We start from the raw sequence: 22390 nt of genomic DNA, 5'->3' as shown, positions 1-22390 counted from the left end.
GTTGACACTGATGCTGGCTCATCTCACAAGGGACACGATTATCATTGTTAAAAGCTGCGTATCGACATGACATCTATTGATAACAGTTCTTCTAGCATTACTGTCTGGAGCGATTCCGCCGATCTCGAACACGGTCCTCCACACATCGAGCGCGTTGTTCTCCGAGTCAATGGTCTCAAGTCGGGGTGTTGTGGAACGAGTGTCACCAGAGCTGCGAGCCGGATCTGCTCCGTCAAGAAACACCAACTGAACCTGGTCACTGCACAGCTTGATTTGGATTTGGAAACCAATCAACCACCCGTTTCCAATGTCATCAGGCAACTGAACAACAAGACTGGATACACTTTCGTCCGGCAAATCCCATGGACGGGACAGACACTGGACTTGGTTACCGGCAATTTGGAGAGAATTCAAGAAGCCCGCAAACCTTATGGTGTCATCCATCTCGAGTCATCGGAGAACCAAACATCTTCATCATGGCAATTCTTGAACGGTCATGACAACACAGTGCCCTCTGTAACACCACCTCCGAGAGCGAGAACCACGAGGCTGAGATCACAGATCACCATAATAGATTCTGGCAACGACAAGAAATCGCTCAAGGCAGAGACCCCAACGGCATACTTCTCTCAGTTGGTCCAGATACACTATGATGCGACTACAGTGGGAGCCCGGGACCTTTTTGATTACTATCGGAGATTCGATCCATCGCTTAGACTGGCTCCTCCGTCCAAGAGCACTATTTTGAGTGCTAGGCTTGTACAAATAACGCTTTGTAGCTTTCTATTAGCAGTAGCGCTCACTGTGCCCATTCTTGCATTTGCCTGGGCACCTCTGAAGCCGGGGAAATCCACGTACACACATATCTCCTTGGGGCTGGCTACCGCAGTGCAATGTGTCGCCATGTACGAGTTTGTCCCAACTACTGCACGAATGTTGTATCACGCTCACTGGCTTCACGAGGACATGTTGATCGCGTTGGGTACATCAATGGCATATAGTCTCAGCGTCGTATCGTACGTCTACCGACTGAAAAGAAAAGAATTGGACACGATCTCACCCTTCCAGACGTCGACACTGTTGGTAACTTTTGTGCTCTTGGGCCGTGTGGTCAACGAAATCGCCCGCTACCAAACGGTAGAGTCTGTGTCTTTCCGCTCTCTTCAGACTGACGAGGCGCTTGTCGTCAAATCAGATCCAAATGCACCCATGGATCCTGATCCAAAGACCATGAGAATAGATGCTCGACTGCTCCAGCACGGTGATCGATTCAAAGTCTCACCGCATTCCAAAGTCGTCACAGACGGCATAGTCATCTGCGGCGGCTCAGAAGTCGACGAGTCCAGAGTCACGGGCGGGTCTATACCCGTTGCCAAAGGCGTTCAATCTGTGGTGTATGCAGGCACCACAAACGGTTCTGGAACGCTCATTGTCGAAGTGACCGCTCTTCCACATGAGAATACAATACACAGGATTGCAACAAAGCTCGAAGACAGGGAGCTTGTCAAACCGAGGATCCAGGTCATCACAGACCGCATAGCTGTGTGGCTGGTCCCTGCCATTGTCACAGTCAGTCTGGCCACATTTCTCGTCTGGCTCTTCGTGCAGAGATATGACAGGCAGTCGTGGGAAAAAGCAGTAGCAACAGCATCTTCCTACGCTATCCCAACCCTCGTCATCACTTCCCCATGCGCCATCCGTCTAACCGTACCCACAATCTTCCTCGTTGCACGTGGCATCGCAGCCCGCCACGGCATCACCATTCGCAACCCCCGCGCCCTCGAATCCACACGCCTTGTCACCGACGTCGTCTTCCAAATCGACACAGAAATGGACAATCTCAGCTCCTCACCCATGAAACCCAAACCCATCTACCCTCCCCCATCCCTCGCCTCCACCCTGCTCAATCGAGGCATAGCCGTCCACACAATCGATTCCGCACAACAGACACATTACCTCGAGAAGCTGCAACAACGAAAGGGCAGCGTCGTGCTCCTCGTATGCACCAACGCAGACGCCGACATGCAAACCCCCGACCTCCCCACCGTCGCCCTGACACTGCACAAGAAGCCCCCACCGTCCACATCCCCCCCAACCACACCCATCCTCACAACCCCAATCCCACCCCCACCACAACCAGACATTACCCTCCCCCACCCCCTCATAACCCCCCACCTCCTCCCCTCCCTCCTCACCCTCAGCACCACAACCCACCGCCTCACACGCATCTGCCTCGCCTCCGGTGCTCTGCACCTCTTTCTCGCGCTGGCTCTATCGAGCGGTTTGTTTGGCCTTGGCCTTGCGTCTGCAGTCCCGGGTTTAAAGGGGCATTGGGATGGCAGGGTAGTGGCGCCATGGGCTGGTTTGGGCGGCTTGTTGGGTGGAGGGGTGGTGTGGGTTGGGGCGTGGGGTGTGGATTGGGTATGGGGATGGGGATGTGGGAGAAAAGGGAGGGGCAGTATACTGAATTAGACGAGTGGGTGGGATCATGGTGAAGGTGTCGTTCATGCTATGTTTAGGTTTAGTTGGTTCGAGTTATGTAGTGAACTCCATTGTAGACTTTAGTTGTACCAAGCACACGACATCAGAGAAAGTTAGTGTCTGGAGCGAAAAGTACATTGACTCATCATAATCAATGTACTTGTCGTTATTCAACTAGCCATACCTCGTTGTTTTCACATCTGGCATCGAGTCCCAAGACAGACAGGGCAGCAGGAGAGGAGGGTTTAAAGGGTATTCAAGGTTCAAAGGCGTTGTGTTGTGTTGTTGACAACATTATGGACGTTTCAACGCTCTTGTCTGATATATACAATATGTATTGAAACCCCATTCTCTACACAGCGGCAGACGTTTGGCGTTGGACTGGTGGTGCTGCGGCCGGTCCAGCTTCTCCCTGCTGCTGCCCTTGTGGTCTTGCAGCTCGTGTACCACCACCACGCCCACCACGACCGATCCTGCCTCTACCACCTCGCGCTCGATCACCATCTCGCTTATCAGCTCGCTCACCGCCCTCTTGTCTTGGCGCAGCCCTAGCCTGATGTTTATCCGCACCCACATTCCCACTGCCCTTGCCGCCATCTTTGTCTTCGACTGTGCCCCTGCCCTCAGCCTTACCACCTCGGCCACCCTCTCTTGATTTTGCCTTCCCACGGCCTGAAGCCTTGGCAGCGCGTTCTGCCGCACGCTTAGCTTGCGCCTCTTCTTCCATGGCACGCCGACTCTCCTGATCCCACCACGCCTGAAACTCCTGTTCTTGCTGAATTTCCTGTAGACTGCGCTTGGCTGCCGCATCGCGGATCGAGACCTTCTCTGCGGCTTGGAGGGAGAGAATCTCCATCATGCTGAGGTTCTGGCTGGGCGATGTCGGATCGTGCTGTGGAAGTGGGATGTGACGGACAGACCTTGGTGCTGGGATCGGGTCGGTTGACACCGACATTCCCCTCTCGTTTGCGGCGGGCCGGGCTGGTGAAGACGGAGCACCGCTTTGACCAGTCGAAGAGGCAGCGCGCTTGTCTTTCTGTCTGGATGTGTTCTTGTTGGCGACAGTTTGCCGCATCGTGAGCTGCGGCGTGCTAAATGTTCGCGATGGCGCAGGTGCTGGTATGGGCGATGCTTGTGCGATTGGAAGAACAATGGGCCTGTTACTTGGCTTCCGAGCTGTGACCTGCCATGGCGATACAGCAGGTGGTGTTGGCGTCGGCTTTTCAGCCGGCGTACCCAGTTGTTGAGCTTGCTGAAGCCGCTTCCGCTCTTTCTGTGACATTTTGACGCTAGCTGCTTTTGCAATGCGTTCATTTTCTCTTCGAGATAGGCCAAGACTCAGATTTGAAGGTGTAGCGGATGAGTCCTGGGCCATGATATCCTTGAGATCCAGTTTCGCAGCCACAAGAGGCGCCGCACCCCAAGGTCGACCAGGCGTTCTTACAGGTTGCATTACAGGTGGAGGCAGAGGGCTCAACGATTTGACTGGAACATCTGCTCCAAGATCAAAGCTGTCGGGTGAAAGTTGGTTCTGCCTTCGAATTGCAGCCCATGGCCCTTTTGGAGAGCTAGTTAGTGAAGTTGCAGACTTCATTCCGGCATCCTCCTCTGCGAACCGCAGGGGTTGAATCTTCTTGCCTGTTGAACCATCGTCATCTTCATCTCCGTCAGACATCTCAAACATGAGATCCTGAACTGAGTTCTTGCCCTTGAGTGCAGGAGTCAAGGCTGGGCTCTTGGCCTCCTTGGACGCACGCCTCCGATTGCGTTGGCGCAAGGGCGAAGCCGCCACCTCTTCTAAGCTTTGGGCTCTAAAAGATGCAGCAGCATTGTCGCCATCAGCATATTTGTTGGATAGGACTATGGCATCGATCTTTGAACGCTTGCTGCGCTCGATGCGCTCGACGAGTTCTGGATAACGATCGAAGAGCATGGCTTCTGCACGTCCACTTCTTGCGAATGGCAGGTAGGCAAGCTGATTGTCACGGGCTACCTGATTGAGCTCTAGTAGTAGATCATCGTCAAGCTCATCAAGAGATCTAAGCATGGTCAGTGGTTATCGCTCCATAGGTCGTAAGCAAATCCCATACCCGTTCTGCATGACTGCCTCCAAGCTGAGGCACACGTATTCCAGTGCTGCATCCTTGAACTCTGCGACTGAACTCGGTGCAATTGCTGTGAGTAGTGAGCAGACATTGCGAGCATTGACTATACGATATTAGCAGGTGTTTACTCAAACATATGAGGTTGCCTCACCATATCGACCGATTAGTCTTTGACAAATCTGCGTAAGGCGATCGAGCATCAACTCGTTTGCAACAGACATGACATCCATGACATGATCCAGCAGCTCGTCAAGTGCAAGCAGATCATTGAGATCCTCACTTGTAACGTCTTCAAAGATCTCTTCGCCGGCGTCGGTGTACAGATGACGGACTACCAATTTGAAAAGATGTGTCTCAACATGTGTCAGGTCGATATGAACAAGGGCCGAATCTTCGGTGCGTCGTCCAGCAAGCCACTGCCCGCCTGCACGTCCTCTGAACAAGCCTTCAAAGAATGGGCATCGTTGACATATTAAGTCCGAATGCAAAAGCATTTCGCCATCAGCGAGGTCGACAACGACATCACCACTCTCAAAGAAGGACTGATCTTTCATGGCGAGCTCCATGTCCATGTGAAGGGATCTTCGCGGATTGACCATCTGGCGTACAGCGGGCTCAAGCTGTCGCAATTCAAGACGAGAGGCGACCTTCATCAGTTCCGTGCGAATGGTACGATATCTATACGCCAAGGTGGGGTAATGTCGAGTGACATTCCAGAAATCCACAACCGAATCAGTGTATAGGTAGAGGACGAAGTTGAACATAGCAAGGAAGTCCAGACCCTGGAACTGGACCAGAACTCGTGCCCCATCGCTTCTGATGGTTAATAGATCAGGTATGACATGGCTGGTACCTTGCAATCGGAAGTCAAGAAGTGCATCTCGGAACACTCTGCTTCGCCCGGCTAGGATCAGTTCATGAACAGGAATGCGCACTTCCGACGTCGTCGTGCACACTTCCATGTTATAGGTTCGATCCGTAGCCACAGTAGGTCGTTGTAGTATCTCGGCAATCTCTGTCTCGAGGTCTTTCGACTTCAGGGCTCGCTTCCGAAGACCCTGCGAATCTGCAGACCTACGCCAAAACCTAGGTTCCGGTTCGTCATCATCCGAGTCTTCCTCATAGTTGGTCATCTCATAGAAGGAGAGCAGTGGAGAGATTTCATCCCACAGGTTGGGCTCATCGACACCGATCTGATTCCTCGTGACGTCGCAATCCTTTCGTATGGCGGCATAGGCTCCGAACGCCGAAGCCCTGACAGCTGTAACACGGGTCAATCCCGATACACGCTGGAACTTGAAGTCATGTGGTCTAGCCTCCGCAGCAGTGACGGTGGCGGCGTTCTTGATAGTCGCGCGTTTCGTTCTCCTCCAAACACTACCGACTTCTGTTGTCAAAATCACAGAGCCGTCTTGGTCAACATCGACATCTCTTGCTGCCATATGGCTCTTATTGGAGGACCATATGCGATAAGGTACGGACAAAGCCCCACGAATCTGCTTCGGATTGGTAGTCGAGGTAGTGGTATCTTGTGAGCCTTCTGTGCGCCGGCTTACGGCGACCGTGAAGATCTCACCTGATGTTGTGAGCGCGCAAATAGTGTCTCCACCGGATGTGATCTTCTTGACTTTGTTGGGTGCAGTATCGTACTTGGTGGTCAACCAGCTCTCTTTCAAGAAGTTGCTCGTAAAACCTTCGAGTGGAAAGTTCACCTTCGCATAGCCGTAGTTTGCAAATACCCAAACCTCGCGGTTCTCGAGCAGACATATAGTAGCGCCATCGATGGCTGAAACTGAATGAATAGGACTGGAGAAGAGCGCAGCGGCTATCTTGCGAGGGATGGTCTGCATCTCAAGCGACCGAGCATCAGAGTCAACAATGCCCAGCTGCCCTTCATTTTTTCCAAACGTGTACAGAGAGGTGGTAGTGTGTACTACCGAATGGATGCGCGATGCGGAGACACCAGCAACAATCTCACGCTTGAGAGGACCGAAGATCTGTCGAGGGATGGTCGAGATTGGATCGTCGTCTTTCAAGGTCGGCTTTGGCAAAGTGTAGCCAAGCTGCCCGTATGCATTGTTACCCCAAGAGTAAATCTCGCCTTCCTCGGTGATCGCTAGCGTGTGATTCTGGCCTAGGGCGACTGCAGCGACTTTCTTCTGGCCTAAGCCGCCACCTTCGATGCAGGTAAACTGGTATCTTGTCGTCTCGCTTCCTGTTCCTAGACGACCGCCGGGTCCGTGACCACACATGTATAAATTGGAGACTGGATCAGTGGTGAGGACTGCGGTATGTAGTTTTGACATGCGAACATCCTGGATGACTATGGGGGTGTTGCGAACATGAGTTGGAAGCTCAACCGTCCCTTTCGGCTGCGCAGGCCCCAGATCTGGAGCTGGCAAACCCATCGCGGCCCAGTATTGATTCTGCCTTTCACGATGCTCTCGGTAAAATCGCTGGAGGAGATGGTCTGGTCTCCTGATGGTGATGCGCTCGGGATATTGACGGTCATCTTCATCGCCGAAGCCGAGAGTGACGTTCTTGTTGCTTCCAAAAGTAAACACCTCATCGCCACCTAAGAGGACGGGCGGAACAATCAGTCGTCTGCGCGTCTCCTCGTCTACATCGCCACTGTCACTATGAGCCATCTCATCGTCCGAGTCTGCATCTGAGACGGGCGCTTCTTCTGGGCGCAACGTGCGGTCTTTGATGGTCATGGCGAAGAGATCCAAGGGTCCATAGCCTTCCTTATCCTTGATCTTCACCAGCCCTCGTGCATGTTGATTGAAACCAATGGATCCGTGGCCAAGTATGTCCTGGGAGTCTCGATTCAATATCAGCCGAGCAATAGCGATGTTGCCAAAATAAAACGCTCGGTGAAGCGCAGTCCAACCGTTCTCAGCATCCTGTATGTACACATCTGTCCAGGGGTGTTCAAGAAGGGCTTGAGCAAAATTGACAGCACTCTCCACGAGCGACGAAGCAGCATGATGCAGTATCGTCATACCAGCTGCATCGCGACTATTGATGTCGGAGCGATTTAGGCTTCCAGCGGCCCCCATTCCCATTTTACGACTCTTCGCACTGGTCATGGGCGATGGATTGTAACTGCCCGGGCTGCCGTTCACTGCTGAGCCATGTCCTCCTCCCTGCCAGCCAGCAGAGGCCTTGTGTGTTGCCGCGCGAGCGGTATGCGTGGTGTTGGTGAGGACATGTCGGAAACTGTCGACATCATCTTCGAGGTAATATTTCCAGAGATATCCGCTCATGTGCCAATAGAGTGGAGGAGTAATCCGAAGCTTTTACAAGGAGCACCTGGCCTCAACCTCGAAGGGTCAAAGCGTGTTTAAAGGTGCGTGTTGTAAAGCTGAGGAAGACTCCAAGGGGGGAGAGCGCCGGACGCGATTGGTCGGGCAAAGGCTCTTTTTCTTTCAAAAGAGTAAGCGTTGTTCGAGTTCGGCAGGGAGAGGGTGGGCAATTGAAGGTGTGTTGGCGAGAAGTGCAAGGTGGCAAAAGGGTGATTGCGGGATAGGGCGCGTCACAATCGATGGCTGAGCTGATGTGGCAAACGTGAGAGCGACTGTTTGTTGATAGAGTAGAGTCTATGCGACTACAATCGAGCCTCTCGATTGTGGCAAGGGTGAGTGGCAGTTGAGCGATTCGTTGGTGGGGGGGCGATAATGCCTAGGAGTGAGTAGATAGGTATCGCATCGATGACGAAACCACCAAGGCGATGACGGGAGTGTTGTTCAGCTACAAGATCTATCGCGCAGGGTAGAAGGAGGCAGAGGAGCGTCTACAGTGCTCACTGGAGCTTTGGAATAGTGCAATAGGAGAGGGATTCATTGCAGGCGGCCGTCGCAGACATGAGGATATGAGTCTGGAATGGGGATGGCGGGCGCGTTGTGGGATGTGGATGGTCCGTCTCATCGGAAATGAGCCAATGAAAGGAGGTCTCTCGTCCACAAGCCATGGGTAGAGGTCGACATTGCTTGCACGATGGTTTGCATCACCCAACAGGTCTGGAGAACAGGCACGGTCAAGGACAGGAGAGACGAAGTCAATATGCTTGTTGCCTACTATGCATGACCTCGGTCTTTGCGAACGCTGTGTGAAGAGAGGGAGAGGGAGGGAGAGGGAGGGAGAGGGAGAGATGGGTAGTACTGGTGGGTTCGCAGCAGCATGGACTGGCGCCAGAACAGTAGATTGGGCGGGGATCATCGGACCCTATTGTGTATGGTAGAGCACAGCGCACGCGTTCTTCTCCACACTTTTTTTGGACTGGCGGTGAGCTGTCCATTTGCTGGAGGAGCGGGGGTTGAAAGGATAAAAGTAATGGCGGTTGGCAATGTTATGCTTTGAAGGCCTCTTGCCAGGTGCAAAGGGCATGCATGACGTGGATGTCAAAGAATGGCAATGCCATGTTACCCATGTCAGGCATCTACCGATGTGTAGACCAGTTAACGTTGCCTAGTCGCTCAAGGAGCCATGGATGGATCGGTGATGGACGAACCAGGACGGGATGATGAAGACCTACGCGTGTGTCCAAGCAAGTTTGGACCTAGGTAGGAACCTACTACTCTAGAGTGTGGACTAGCCATTTCATTTGCGAATGAAATCCATGGACAATGACAGAAGCAAAACGAGCATCCATCTCGCGTTGCCATGTGAATGGATTGTTGAGCGTGTACCGGTACCTAGTATCGGATCTACCGTACCTTTAGAGTACACAGCCTTGAGTTGACGAGGCGAGAAGAAGAGAACGCACACTGCCTGGTCAGGACCATGGAAGCCTAGGCAACAGGGTACGCAAGCTCTACCGGTACAAGCTCTAGGTACAGACAGACCACCATGTAGAGTAGAGGTAGACCATATACCTTGTGCACGTCAAGGCAGACGTGCGGTTACCTACCTACCTACTACCACAGCACATTGACCTGCATCCTCGCCCACAAGCTAAGCTGGCAATGTCATGTCAGTCAGCGCTTCGCTGGCCATTTGTCGGCGACAGGAGCAAAGCCACTTGGGGGGGATTGGAGCGGGGGAGAGGGGAGTCACAGCGATCTTGCAGCACCGGACGGTGACACACCGGTGAGAGCACTTTGCTTCGGCGTCTCGAGGGGCATGTTGATAGAGAGAGAGAGAGAGAGAGTCCAGGTCGCAGCCCTGCTGGCACGCCTTTCGCGCTGACACGCAGCTTTTTTTGGGGGGCAGCGGTCTTGGGTCACTGGCTGTCTTGGGGTTGGTGGATAGCTTCCCAGCTTCCCCAGACTACTGTTCTGCCGTCGTTGTTGGAGCTGGGGGAGAGTCGTGGCCGACGATGATGTGCAACTTGGGTACAATGTCGGCATGTTGTGTAGTAGTCAATAGGCTTGTGCATCCTGTACTGTACAATGTGATACCACACCCTACCTGCATCTTCTGGCAGCCATTTTATTCCCTCTGTCTGTCTGTCTGTCTGTCTGGTAGTCTTCCTCTCTATGGTTGTGCGCATGCCCTGGTCTTTGAAGGAGCTTAGGTCGGGGTTGACTGTTCATCGCCTCGACTAAACGTCAGCGGACGCTCGCTCGTGACTCTTTCCCTCTCGTGCGTCTCAACCTTCTTTGACTGCCCCTACCAACACCTCCCTCCCGACCCTTCTGGCCCTCCTTCACACTTATCCACCACCACCACCATCATCATCATCATCATTCTTGCCATCATTATTGCCATTGTGCCCCCTCCCCTACCTGGTATCGCCCTATCCTGTTGTCATCCCGCCTCCTCTCTGTAGATATAGTAGTCCTACTAGTTCATCTTGCTCCGTATCGCCGCGGGAGTTGGGTACTCTGTTACCACCCACCTCCACCTTATCACCCCATCTCTCTCCGCCGCCATCTCCAGGCACCGCAACCCCTCGCCATCAACACCTAACCACCCACCCACTTACCCATCTACCCACGCACACACCAGCCTACCAACCCACGCCATGACTGCTGCCTGAGCCTACCCGGCCACACCTCGAGACCTTTCCCCACGTGCACCCGTCTTCTGCGAGACCGCTTTTGGCCCCCAGACGCTCTCGTGATGGCTACCATGAGTACTCGTCTGTTCCCGCCACAACGATAACCACCACCTGCCCTAGACTTGCTCACGCCCCTCAATCTCGCCCCGCGGCCGCGCCCTGTCACATTCTCTGTACGCCTGCACCAGCTGTACCTACGTACCTGTGTACCTGCGTGCCTGCTGCACACCTGCACGGGAAGAGCCCGCCACCATGCATGCCTACTCGCGCCCTTCGCCGCGGACAGCCTCCCCTGCCAACAACCTTCAGACGAATCCCACACGAACCAACAACCAACGGCATACCACCCAGGACTCGTCACCCTACTCAACCACGCCCCCGTATAGTGACCGCGCTGTGGACGAATCGGACGGTGAGATGTTGTCTCGCGGGGACCCCTCGGCAGAGACGGACCAGAAACAATACCACAAGGTGAACCAGGTCATCCAGGTACTCGCCCTCACCATCTTGGCCTCGTTTTATGCTGACCCGTCCCCCAGAACTTCTTCACCAAAGCCGCCCTCACAATAGTATCCTCGCGGATATCACTACCGCCAGCCTATAATAGAAATGGTGACCAAAAGCAGAACAAGTGGGTACGTCGACGCTCCCCCCATGTCTGCCCATCCTCTCAGAGAGAACGGCGCTGATTTCAACAGTTCAACGTCGTCCTTCCGGATAGCGACGAGCTTCAACGACAGCTCGCTGATTGGAAGAACATGGACGCCATGTCCGGCCAACATCCTCCACTCTACATCGAGGTTTACCTCGACGTACAGTTCCTCGGCCACAAGCAGTCTCTCGTCATACACGACGATCAAGGCAAAAGATGGGACGTCGGCTCGGCCCTCAGCACGGCCGAAGCCACCTCGCGATCGAGTCGCCACGGCAAATACACCCAACTCGTTTTGGAGCGATGGAAGATCCATGTGGGGGACAAGAGTCTGGTACTTCCGACTGAGCTAAACGACCCCTTGCCCAACGTCTACAAAAAAGCAGTCGTCACCTTTCGCTCTCTCTTTGCCCACTTGCGGCTCATGCCAGCATTCCGGTATAACAAGATTGCTGCAAAGCAACCTACGACCCACCCAGCATTGAAGTTGAACTACCGCATCACCGAATCCGACTCTTACCCATCACACGTCGACACTCTCAACCTGGCACTCTACCCATCCACTGAGCCCGTAACGGAGACGATTGACTTCAGACCCACCAACTCACCGGTGGGCCCGCTATGTGTGACAGTCCAACATCGCGCGAGCTGCGACTTCGGTGTCGAAGATTCCGAGTCACTGTTGAGTGATCAATTCATGGGATTGGACGACAACTACTTTGAAAACAAAGTGCGCACAACCCAAGTGCCTGGTTCGCTCCCTGTAGACAGACTCAATGCACAAGAGACTCCGGACGTCGGTCAAGCCTATGGGAGCTTGTCGACCTTTCATCAAGTTGGCCCACCTACAGGAACGAGTCCAATCTCTGCTCTTCGCGCTGTTCGAGATCTGCCATCCTCCTCCTCCCCAACTGAATCGCCTCCACAGAAATTACCACCAAACCATCGGGTTGCCCAAGGGTCCAAGTCATCACTACGATCTGCAGACACGCCCTCCTACCAACGGCGAACATCAGTCTCATTTCAGCCCTTCAAGGCAGGCTCTCTCTCATCCTCACCAGCTATCGGTGGAGTACTTCCATCACCGGGTAGCTCATTGGGAAGGCCCGGCAGTTCTCTAGGTCGTACCCCTAGCGCCCTCCATCAGCCAAGGAATCGAACTTCCTTGACAGCTCTCCCCCAAACGGCACTCCGAGCTCCGTCATTACCCAGCGACAATGCGTTTGCTGCTTCGTCAGGTTCAAGCTCGCCCAAGCCAGCGCCCATTAGCCGGTACAGTAGCAGCTTTGGTCACAGACGGGGCAAGTTCTCGACTAGTGGTGGCAGTAAGCTCGAGGACGATAACATGAGCAGTGGGAAAGGCAGTGTGTCGTCGTCAGTACAACGCGGCTCCGATACCCTCAATGACGGGCCTGGTGGTAGCTCGGGAGAAGTCAAGACGGACGATGAGAACATATCCGACTTTCTCAAGCTGTTGGAGTCAAAGAAGGATCTGAGAAGCTTTAGCCGAAGTGACGATGCGTCCAAAGCAGCGACTGTGCAGCGCACTACCGCTCAACTCAACAAATTCCAGCGTATGAGAGATTCCCACGCGCAGCTCTCTGATTCGCTCTCATCGTCCATGATGTTACATCGATCATCGTCGTCTTCAAGCCGTCAGCTATCAAGCGTCCCAGCAATGATTGCGGGTACGTCTGTGTCGACTGCTTCGTCACCCGGTAAACCCATCTCGCCACATACCCCGCATACGCCCGCGATTCCATCTCGATTGAGTGCTAACAGCATCATCGAGTACGAACCACGCCGTAGCAGCCAGACGCGACGTGGGCGGCCGACTCGTGGGAATGCACAAGATGACGCGCACGTCGCCGAGCAGAGCGAAAATGAAGATCAAGCCAACGACGGCATCGCCATCCCCAGCTCCCCACGCCTGTGGAACTATGCTCGCCGCTCAAGCTCAGTGGCACAACAAAACCGCAACTTACCAGATGACGAGCCCGACCTCTTTGGTGTCCGTTCAGCCAGTCTACCATCAGAAGAAGTAGACCGAGCGCGTGATCTCCATCGAATCACCAGTGCCGATCTTACCTCGAGCGGTCTCTTTGCGCAGACAGAATCCCTTGCTAGCGCAAGCCGAGACCAACATGCAGTGCCCGACGACTCTCGCGACCACCTCCCTCGTCCCTCGTCGACGTCGAATCTTCCCCCGAAACGTGGCTCTTACTCTGGTGTTCAACGTGGCCGTGGAGGCTTCTTCTCACACAGTTCATCAAACAGTCTGAGCACGGGAGCTACCAGCTCGACAGAACGGCAAAGTCGGTACAACTTCAACAGCCGCACGGCTACTAATGTCGATGACGACGAACCTTTGCTCTTTCAAATGAGCGAAATTGGGGCTGGGGGTTCGCGCCGCAGTCTTGAGGAGGCACGGGGTGCGGGTTCTAGCTCTGGCGGCGGCGGCGGTGCCAGTGCCGGTGGTGGAGTTGCTGGGAAACGTGGGTCGTATTTCCGCTGATTGGTATTTTTTTTTGGATGTGATGTCGTTTGTTGACAATCTTTGATCTTGCATGCTTCTCTGACTTGGCTTCTCTCCTCTCCTCTTTCCTGGCGTTTGGATTTGGTGCTGAGGATGCCTTGGAATGCTGGCACGTATCGTTTTACTTTTCTCTCTTCTTCACTGCCCTATTCTTTTTGCTTTCTTCTCCTGCCCTCTTTTTTACATTCAGCGATGCGATGCTATGCGATGCACACAGCTTTGCCCCATATTTGTTTGTTTTTTCGGAGTACACACGACCTTTTTTTATTCCTTCGCCTTTTTTCTTCTGGGTCATTGAGGGTGGAATCTCTCTCCCTTGTCTGAGATCTAACATGGCATCTGACATGAGCGTCAACATCAACATGACTGAATCTCACCATGGACATGGTAAACCCGGTTGCGAGGTTCAGTATAGACTCGACCTTGACCATGTTTGCATCGCGATATGGATGGAATATGGAATATGAAATGCGTATATAGCTGCGTCAAGGAGAAAGACTGGATTGGCCTGGCTGCCATGACATGGACATGGACCCTGTGTGTGTTGTGTGTTGTGTGTTGTGTAATTTGGCCAGAATGAGCGAGGTACGCAAAGCATGCCGGCGGTGGCGTTTTTATATATATATATAGTGTAATTTTGTAAATGAAATGACATGGTGGGATGTACTCATTTGCCATTGTCTATTTTTGAGAAACAAGTACAGTACCCCACGAGGTACTCCACCATCGCACGCTTCCATCCTATCTACCCTGCCGCTTTAATCCATCACGTTCTTTTTTTCAATGGAAGACATGCCTTTTCACATCACGGGAAATAATTAATCCATCTGTTTTGATCAGACTATGAATACACACACACACCATACCACACAACCACACAACCACACAACCACACCTCACCATCCCAATCCAACCTAACCTAACCTAACCTAACCTAACCGACAATAATCAAAAAGGAAGAAGAAGAAAAAGACCATGCGTGTACGCTTTTCCTCCCCACCGTCCCAAACTCGATGCCCGATTCCAAGCTGAAAACCGCATCGAGTCTATTGCATACTAGCATTTTGCAAAGACATATGCGCAGTGTGTGTCTATGTGTGTTTAAAAAAAAAGGGGGGGGGGAAGAAAGAAAAGAGTGCGCAAGTGTGCCGTGCCGTGCTGGAAACACGAAAAAAAAACTCTCACACGAACAAGGGTTGTGGTTGTGCTTTAGATGATGGGGGTGGTTTGTGTTCAGTTTTCCATTTCACATGTCCTTTTACCACATGCCACATGTCACTCTCCACATGCTCATGCTCATGCTCATGCTCATCCAATGCCATGACACCCGACCAGGGGCTGCAAAACATAACTGAGCGTCCTAGCCTTTTGCCTAGTCTCTCTAGGGTCCCACAGCCATGACATTGCGGTAATAAGATGTGCCAAGGTCGCAAGCATGCTTGAGGCTCAAGTCCTCTGTGAGGGGGAGTTTGAGGACAGCGGCGTGGGTGTAGGACTAGTGACGAATATTCACGTTAGCAATGTACTTGTACTACACACCAAACGCATGTGTGGCGAACAAGGGGAAAAAGATGCAGTAAAACAAGATCGACGTACCGAAGTCTTTGCAAGCAGATTGGCAACCGTACCCGCAATCTCCATGAGCGCAACCCGTTCCTCCAATCCACACGACGCCAGTCGATCGCGGCCTGCAATCTCGAGCGCCCGCTGCAACTTGACTAGGAGTTCGGATATCTCCCGGTCGAGCTCCTCATCTACGCGGTAGGTTGAGCGTCGGCTTGTCAGATCGACGAGTTCAATGTAGTCCAAGTAAATTTGGCCACCTTGTGCCCAGCCGGCCACGAGTTCTTGGCGACGAGCTGATGTACCCCGTGATGATGATGACGATGATGATAAGTTCGGTGTATTCGATAATGAAGTGATGAAACCGGCCATTAACTCGCGGAGAGGGTCATAGTCGCGCGAGATGATGGCGTCGGGGCCGACTTTTCGACACAGGACCTCGTGGGCCTCCTCCAGCTCATCAGCTTTGATCAAGTGAGTAGCCTGGCGCAAGCTATCACCCTCAGATTTAGCCTGGAGCGCGGCGGCACTGTGAAGCCATGTTGTAGGCACACGGAGATCCTGGGTGAGGTAGGCATAGGTGGGGTTGCCTTCTTCAAGCACATGTGTGCTAGAGAACTGATTGAGCAGCGAGCGGATGTAGTGCTCGCGCATGGTTGGGGAGGATAGGTGAGTGTACACCCAAATGGCAGTCGTCCAGTGTTCTGCCGTATGAAGCGAGGCTGCATATGTCAGGGTAATCTTGTCGCCCATCTCGGTAAGCGGGTCCTCTGCTTGCGAGTCCGTTCCTTCAGCAGGTGTTGCTGATGAAAGGAAAGAATTGCGGTGGCCTTCGCTATCGCCGCGGACAGTCGGCATGCCAACCTTACGCTCAGGCGACTCGCGATCGTCGTCTTGACGCGACCTGAACAGCTGGAACAGCTGGAAGGACAATCGCGCGTTGAGAGGGTGACCAGACACGTTTTCCGGAGCCAGGACGTCTTCGATATTGGCCACGAGCTCCATTCGTGATGCAGCATAGAGCTTGAGGATACCCCAAAGCAGATCCTCGCAGTCCCTGGCCTTCGCATTTCCCCAACCCATGTCTATGCCATCTTGCACGAACCATGGCACAGGCTTGACATCTTCCTTGCCGTCCGCGATGGCGTCGGCGAATTGAGCAATAGCCAGTTCAATGGGCTCGTCGGTCATGATGCCGTACCAAAGTCGTAAGCCGAAAGCCCGCCGCCAGTCAAGAGCGAAGCGACTGGAGATGCCAAATGTGGAAGCCTTGTTTTCGCGCCCAGCACCCAGTTTGCCCTCCGCTTGGGCACAGTTGCCCGAGACCAATTCATAGAGTGCCCGATGTGGATCTTCCATCTCGGATAGTACATCGAGGCGACGCCACTCCTCGATCTGTGTGACCATGCTTTGGCGCATTGAGGAGTCGCCACCAATCTGAGCTACCATAGTCGCAAGTCTAAGATCGAAGCCCTCAAGTAGGGCATGACACGCATCCGCGACATCGTTACAGCTGAGATAAGCAATAGCACGCTCCTCCAAGGAAGCAGCTTCGGAGGCGTGTTTTTGCGCATCATCCCAAACGAGGGTCTTCCAGAAATCCGAAAGTCGTTCCTTCTTATGAGTTTCCAGGTACTCATGCTTCATACCGTCAGGGATCTTGTCGGCGTCGTCGTATAGAAGTGACAGCAGTCGCCAGGCTTGCTGTTCGTGGACACCCGCTTTGGTATCGATAGCAACAGCCTTGGCCATATCAGAGAACTCTATAGGCGCAGGATCAGTCTGCAGTCTGGCTACAGGTGTACCATTGCTGACGAAGATTTTGGTATGCTGCTTTTGCAACGACAACGTCTCAGGAGCAGCCTAAAACATGTCAGCGGGAATAGCACTATAGATTGCGCGAACACTTACATCATCAAAAGTCGGCATCTTCACGAATCGTACATCCTTGGTAGCACCTACAAGGGGTTCCTGAGCTCTGGAAAAGACCCCGCCTTCAAGACTCGCTGGGCCTTTGTTGCCGAAGACAAGGATGTTTGCTTCGCTAAAACGGGGTTTGCTGCAATTGTGAAAGTCTTGGTCGGTGCTGTTGAGTTGGTGGAGGTCGGACTCGGTCTTGGGTCGCTTGGAATAGGGTAACTAGAGGAAGAACAGTTTCAGCAATCTTATCCATATCAATTTGTGACTACATACGCAGGAGGCCTAGAGCCTGGGCAACAATCTATGGAGAATCATAAAGAAAACCCAACCATGATTGCGCCACAATGTGAACATTCGCTAAAAAGGAGAAGGGGGATGTCAAACCTCAATGCCGTGTCCTCCACGCTTAGGAAGACTCTGCTTCTGCGTCTCGCCGAAAAGAGAGTCCATCAAATCCATGGCAGTAGTCAGTTGCCTACCGCCACCAAATGTTTGCGCAAACTGCGAGGCATTCATGTCCTGTTCTTTCAAAGCGTTCTCCTGGTTCTCGCGAAGGACATGTCGATCCTGCTTCCGTGGACTGATAGTACGCTGAAGTTGATTGGCCCAGTCATCATCAAAGACAGGTTTGGCTTTCGTCGGTGTGCCCATGCCAGGCCGCAATACTTGACCGGGCTTGAGAATGGATTTTGGCTTGAGGGTATCCCGGAAGGGGTCATCCTTGGCGGGTGCTTGCTCCGTGGTAAGAATGGGCCGGGCATCAGAATCCGCCATGTCCTGATCGTGACCCAATTCAGATTCGCTCTCTTCAGTGTAGTCGGCATCTTGCTGACCATCAAGCGAACCCACGGAGCGCTGGCCTAAAAAAGACTGGCTCTGACTGTCTTCTGTAGCACCCTCGTTTTCATACACAGCCTCATCACCGAACCCCCCAGGAACGCTATTTCTTGAGCGCATGCCCTTCTTAAAGTCAAAGGTATCATCGGGGCTGGACTGAGATTGAGGGCTGACGAAAGATTCTTCCTGTGGTGTGCTCGTCATTTGACTGGAGCGGTGTTCTTGTTCCGCAGGCGTGTCCGGAACATCACTGAGGAAGCTCGACTCGTCTTCGTCATCGCTGTAATCCTCGTCATTGAGACCGTAGGAGGAGAAGTGAGGTACGGTGAAGGTCCACTCGCCGGTAGTCTGATTGTAATCCACAAAAGTGGTGCCACTGACGCGCTTGAGACGTTCCAAATGCTTGACGTCCTTCTTCCCGGTCTTGCTGCTACGGGGCCAAGAGTTGCACAGTACAATCTCAGAGGGCTGGTTGAGCGCAGAGCCCAACGGCGGCTTTGGCAGACAAGTGCAGGACTCGCCATATACAGTGGCATTGCGAGGAGAGAGTTGAACGATGTCACCGAAGAGCTTGTCCAGGTTGACGTCGGAGAGATCAACGGGCTTTCCGCAGTTGAACCTGATCTGTCCTACATTGTGGCGACCAACGACGAAGTCGGGTACGCTTTGAAGTTCCTGTCTGCTCATCTTCTTGAGCTGTGCAATAGAAGGGTTAGACCAATAGTCACCTGGCTTTGTGCTATCGCCAGGCTGAGCGTTGACCGAGGATGACGACTTTGGTGTTAGAACGCGATCCTCTGGAACACGAGTCAATTCCGAGCCATTCACCTGCTGCATCTGTGGGCGAGGTGTCTCCCTTCCGGCATCACCGTTGACGGCCCGAGGAGAAGCATCATTTTCCTCCTCGCGTACGACCAGAGCGGTTTCGCCATTGGTGTCACCGTTCGAAGACTCACCACCGGCGAAGCTGACGCGCTTTGGAGCTGGCTCGTCGAACAAGGGAATGCGGGTGTTGATGGAGCGGTTAACATTGAGCTTCTTCAAGCTACCATTGCCGAAATTGCGTCCAGTAGTGGAGAATGCGCCCGGTGCGAGGATGCTGGTCTCAGGGTTGAACGTGTTACGAAGATTGCTGGCAGACATGCTCTTACTCAGAGAACGAGAACCGGCAAAGAGACTACCGGCAAAGCTAGGGCTGTTTGTGCTCTGACTACTAGCAGGAGTGCCGTAGGTAGAGTAGCTGAATCCATAACCACCAGGCCTCTTACTCTGGGGTGTGAGTAGCCTTGTGGATGCAGCTGGATTAAGCTTGTGCTGGGGTAGAATAGCACTCCTCTTGTTCTTCTGGCTGCTTGAGAGTGGAGTGGCAATGGGGCCTGGACTCTGAGTCGGAGTGCCAAGACCAGCGAACAAAGCGTCATTACCGTAGGGGTTGGTGTTCATGGAAGTGTTGAGCAAAGAACTTCCAGATGCACCGAACAGGCTGCTGTTGTTAGCCTGTTGTTGGGGTTGTTGATTTTGGCTGGAGAACAACGAGCCGCCCATTGTAGACTGTTGATTGTTGTTCTGCCCCAGATTTCCGAAAAGGCCTCCGCCAGTATTGGTGTTCGATGTAGAGCCTCCAAACAGGCCCCCGGGTTTCTGCTGGTTGTTCTGGCCGCCAAAGAGGCCACCGCCAGCATTTTGCTGAGTGTTGTTCTGGGTACCGAGGCCACCAAACAAGCCTCCGCCAGACTGGCCAGCATTATTCGTAGTGCTTCCACCAAACAGACCGCCAGTTGCAGTAGCAGGCTTCTGGCCAAAGAGACCACCTCCGGTATTATTGGTCGCTGTGGACCCTCCAAACAGACCGCCGGATGACTGAGTCTGCGTGTTGGATTGACCGAAAAGACCGCCACCTGTAGCAGGCGTGGTCGTTGACGAGCCGAACAATCCACCAGGCTTTGGTTGATTCTGCTGATTGTTCTGACCGAAAGCACCTCCGCCACCAAAAAGCCCCCCAGAGTTCTGAGACTGTGGCTGGGTCTGGTTGTTTTGGCCAAACGCACCTGTTGATCCTCCGCCGAAGAGTCCTCCGCCGGTGTTTGTAGAGGTATTGTTGGCACCAAAAGCAGATGTTGTCGAGGTTTGGTTATTCTGTTGCCCAAAGAGTCCACCACCAGTGTTGGCTTGACCGAAAGCGCCAGTAGTGTTCGAGCCACCAAAAGGAGTTGTGGTGTTCGTGGTGGTGCCGGAGCCTCCGAACAGACCACCAGTTGTAGCAGGCTTAGCTTGACCAAAGAGGCCGCCGCCAGTATTGTTTGTGGACGAACCAAATGCGCTTCCACCAGAACCGAAGCCTCCAGTGGTATTTGTCGTCGAGCCGCCACCGAAGAGGCCGCCGCCAGTACCAGTCGTAGTCGTGGTGTTTGACGCTCCAAAGAGGCCACTTGTTGCGGGCTTGGCCTGGCCAAAGAGACCGCCTCCTGAATTGTTGTTATTGGCACCGAAAGCCGAGCCAGTGTTCTGGCCGAACCCTGATGTCGTGGTGCTGGTGTTGCCACCTCCAAAAAGGCTGCCACCCGTGTTGTTGTTTGCGCCGAATCCAGTAGAAGCAGCGGTATTGTTGTTGCTTCCAAAGCCACCGAACCCAGTGCTCTGACCGAACGCGCCTGCTTGACCATTCTGGTTGCCATAACGTCGACCTTGATTATAGTCCACGACCCTCAATTCTTCCAGTGAGAAGTTTTGATAGGGCTGCTGAAACGTAATCGTCTGGTATTGCGATTGTGCGTTACCGGTGGTTCCATCCTTCTCGGTAAAAGGCTGGAATGGCGTGTTTGCAGTTCCCGTGTTTTGCGTGGTTGCAGCTCCTGTACCAAAACCGCCAGTCGCTGCACCGAAACCGCCAGTTGTGTTGGTGCCCGTGGAGCCAAATCCTCCTGTGCTGCCACCTCCAAATAAGCCGCCTCCGCCTGTTGTTGTTGAGCCAAAGCCAGTTGCAGGCTTGTTCTGACCAAAGAGGCTTCCTCCCGTATTGGAACTTGCGCCAAAAGCCGGGGTAGAGGTCGTATTGGTGGAACCAAATCCGCCAAAGGCACTTCCGGTCGACGAGGCACCAGTGTTGCCAAAGAGACCTCCGCTGCTGGCGCCGCCGAATGGTGTAGAGCCAAAAGTTGTTTTGGGAGCATTGTTTGCACCGAATGCGCCTAAGTGGTAGGTTAGTGCATGTTCAATAGGAGGTGATGAAAAGTGAAATTTGCGCGCAAAAGTTGTCATGTTCCAGGTTTGCGCAAAGACATGGCGGCATCGCGACACCGTCCACAAACGCAGAAGGCATAACTGATTCAAATTCAAATTCAACGCGACAGCAAGGCGCAACGCTCCTCACGTACCTCCGCCTCCAAATGGAGAGCTCGTGTTGGCAGTGCTTCCGAACATGTTACTGCCCGTGGCGGGGTTGCTATTCGAGCCAAATATGCCAGCACCTGTGTTGGTATTGGAACCGAAGCCTGAGGCGGAAGGTGCGTTAGACCTGGAGGGGGACGGACGGGCTGGTGCCATGCGCTGCGGTCTCATGGCGTCGCCTGCACAGAGCACGACTGCTAGAAAAAAAAGAATCAAAGGGAGAGGATATACTTACCACCTGAAGTAGCTGCGGCGTTATTGTTTGCGCCAAAGCCACCAAACCCAGTCGACTGGTTGCTGTTGTTGTTGTTGGAGCCGAAGCCCCCAAAGCCGCCGCCACCACCAAAGGACATGATGGGCGTGGCCTACGATTTGCGCGAGGGAGAGGCGCGGTTGATCTAAGGAGTGCGCGCGTCGAGGATCGCGCAGGCGCGTTGGGTGATGAAAGTCGAAGTGCTAGAGAGGTGAGGTGGAGGCGCGGGCGGTGATGAAGAGCTTCGCGGGTGCGTCGCGCCAAGACGTGGTCCAATCGAGCAAAGCGTAGGTAGGCAGGTAAGTAGAGTAGATGCGCAGGCTTTGCTGCAGGCTTGGAAAGCGAGCCGATAAAGAAAGTGAAAAGGCTCAGAAGACGAGCAGATTAAGGTAGGGGAGTAATTGTCATGGAAAAGAAAAAAAAAGAGGCTGACGGGGGCGGATGTGGCCAGCAAAAGAAATGTTGGTTCAGCGAGCAGCAGATGGGGAACAAGAGCGAAGGTTCGTCTCGAGGTAGGAGAATGATGAATTGCGCCAAGGACCACGCTGCACACAACACGGTCACGTGACAGCCTCTTGCAACCTGAAGCTATTGTCCCCCGTACACAGTAGGAGAGCGAAGAACACAGTCTCCTATGATGAGCTGCAGAGAG

The 22390-nt window shown here is 53.4% G+C and overlaps 4 protein-coding genes across 4 annotated transcripts; 2 read left to right on the top strand and 2 right to left on the bottom strand.

The window, feature by feature from the left end:
* Positions 1-66: 66 nt before the first annotated feature.
* Positions 67-2822, top strand: IAQ61_010016 (uncharacterized protein; the record flags this gene model as incomplete). The annotated part of the gene is made up of 2 exons (XM_003845182.2): positions 67-1998; positions 2700-2822. The coding sequence occupies 2 exons, from the start codon at positions 67-69 to the stop codon at positions 2820-2822; spliced, it is 2055 nt and encodes a 684-aa protein (XP_003845230.2).
* Positions 2823-2833: 11 nt separating this feature from the next.
* IAQ61_010015 (uncharacterized protein) lies at positions 2834-7855 on the bottom strand (the record flags this gene model as incomplete). The annotated part of the gene is made up of 3 exons (XM_003845183.2): positions 2834-4520; positions 4572-4689; positions 4738-7855. 3 exons carry the CDS (start codon positions 7853-7855, stop codon positions 2834-2836), a joined length of 4923 nt encoding a protein of 1640 aa, XP_003845231.2.
* A 2355-nt stretch (positions 7856-10210) lies between these two features.
* Positions 10211-14448, top strand: ATG13 (autophagy protein 13). Its single transcript, XM_003845184.2, has 3 exons — positions 10211-11079; positions 11130-11225; positions 11289-14448. Exons 1-3 carry the CDS (start codon positions 10843-10845, stop codon positions 13755-13757), a joined length of 2802 nt encoding a protein of 933 aa, XP_003845232.1. The 5' UTR covers positions 10211-10842; the 3' UTR covers positions 13758-14448.
* A 22-nt stretch (positions 14449-14470) lies between these two features.
* On the bottom strand, positions 14471-22273 carry IAQ61_010013 (uncharacterized protein). The gene is made up of 6 exons (XM_066098626.1): positions 21721-22273; positions 21473-21589; positions 17646-21286; positions 17253-17480; positions 15375-17204; positions 14471-15273 (listed from the first exon to the last, which is right to left on the bottom strand). The coding sequence occupies exons 1-6, from the start codon at positions 21836-21838 to the stop codon at positions 15160-15162; spliced, it is 6048 nt and encodes a 2015-aa protein (XP_065951453.1). The 5' UTR covers positions 21839-22273; the 3' UTR covers positions 14471-15159.
* Positions 22274-22390: the final 117 nt, after the last annotated feature.

Source organism: Plenodomus lingam (genome assembly GCF_022343315.1).
Source record: "Plenodomus lingam strain CAN1 chromosome Unknown contig_7, whole genome shotgun sequence".
NCBI classification, from domain to species: domain Eukaryota; kingdom Fungi; phylum Ascomycota; class Dothideomycetes; order Pleosporales; family Leptosphaeriaceae; genus Plenodomus; species Plenodomus lingam.
This window is presented reverse-complemented; position numbering and strand designations above follow the sequence as displayed.

What these genes read in the sequence shown, in the direction of transcription:
- ATG13 (XM_003845184.2), top strand. Translation starts at nt 10,843, where the DNA reads ATGCATGCCTACTCGCGCCCTTCGCCGCGGACAGCCTCCCCTGCCAAC. An exon ending in AGGTGAACCAGGTCATCCAG is followed by an intron (nt 11,080 to 11,129) that starts GTACTCGCCCTC and finishes CCCGTCCCCCAG; the next exon opens with AACTTCTTCACCAAAGCCGC. An exon ending in ACCAAAAGCAGAACAAGTGG is followed by an intron (nt 11,226 to 11,288) that starts GTACGTCGACGC and finishes TGATTTCAACAG; the next exon opens with TTCAACGTCGTCCTTCCGGA.
- IAQ61_010013 (XM_066098626.1), bottom strand. Translation starts at nt 21,838, where the DNA reads ATGTCCTTTGGTGGTGGCGGCGGCTTTGGGGGCTTCGGCTCCAACAAC. An exon ending in CGCCGCAGCTACTTCAGGTG is followed by an intron (nt 21,590 to 21,720) that starts GTAAGTATATCC and finishes CTTCCGCCTCAG; the next exon opens with GCTTCGGTTCCAATACCAAC. An exon ending in ATCTGCTTGCAAAGACTTCG is followed by an intron (nt 15,274 to 15,374) that starts GTACGTCGATCT and finishes ATTCGTCACTAG; the next exon opens with TCCTACACCCACGCCGCTGT.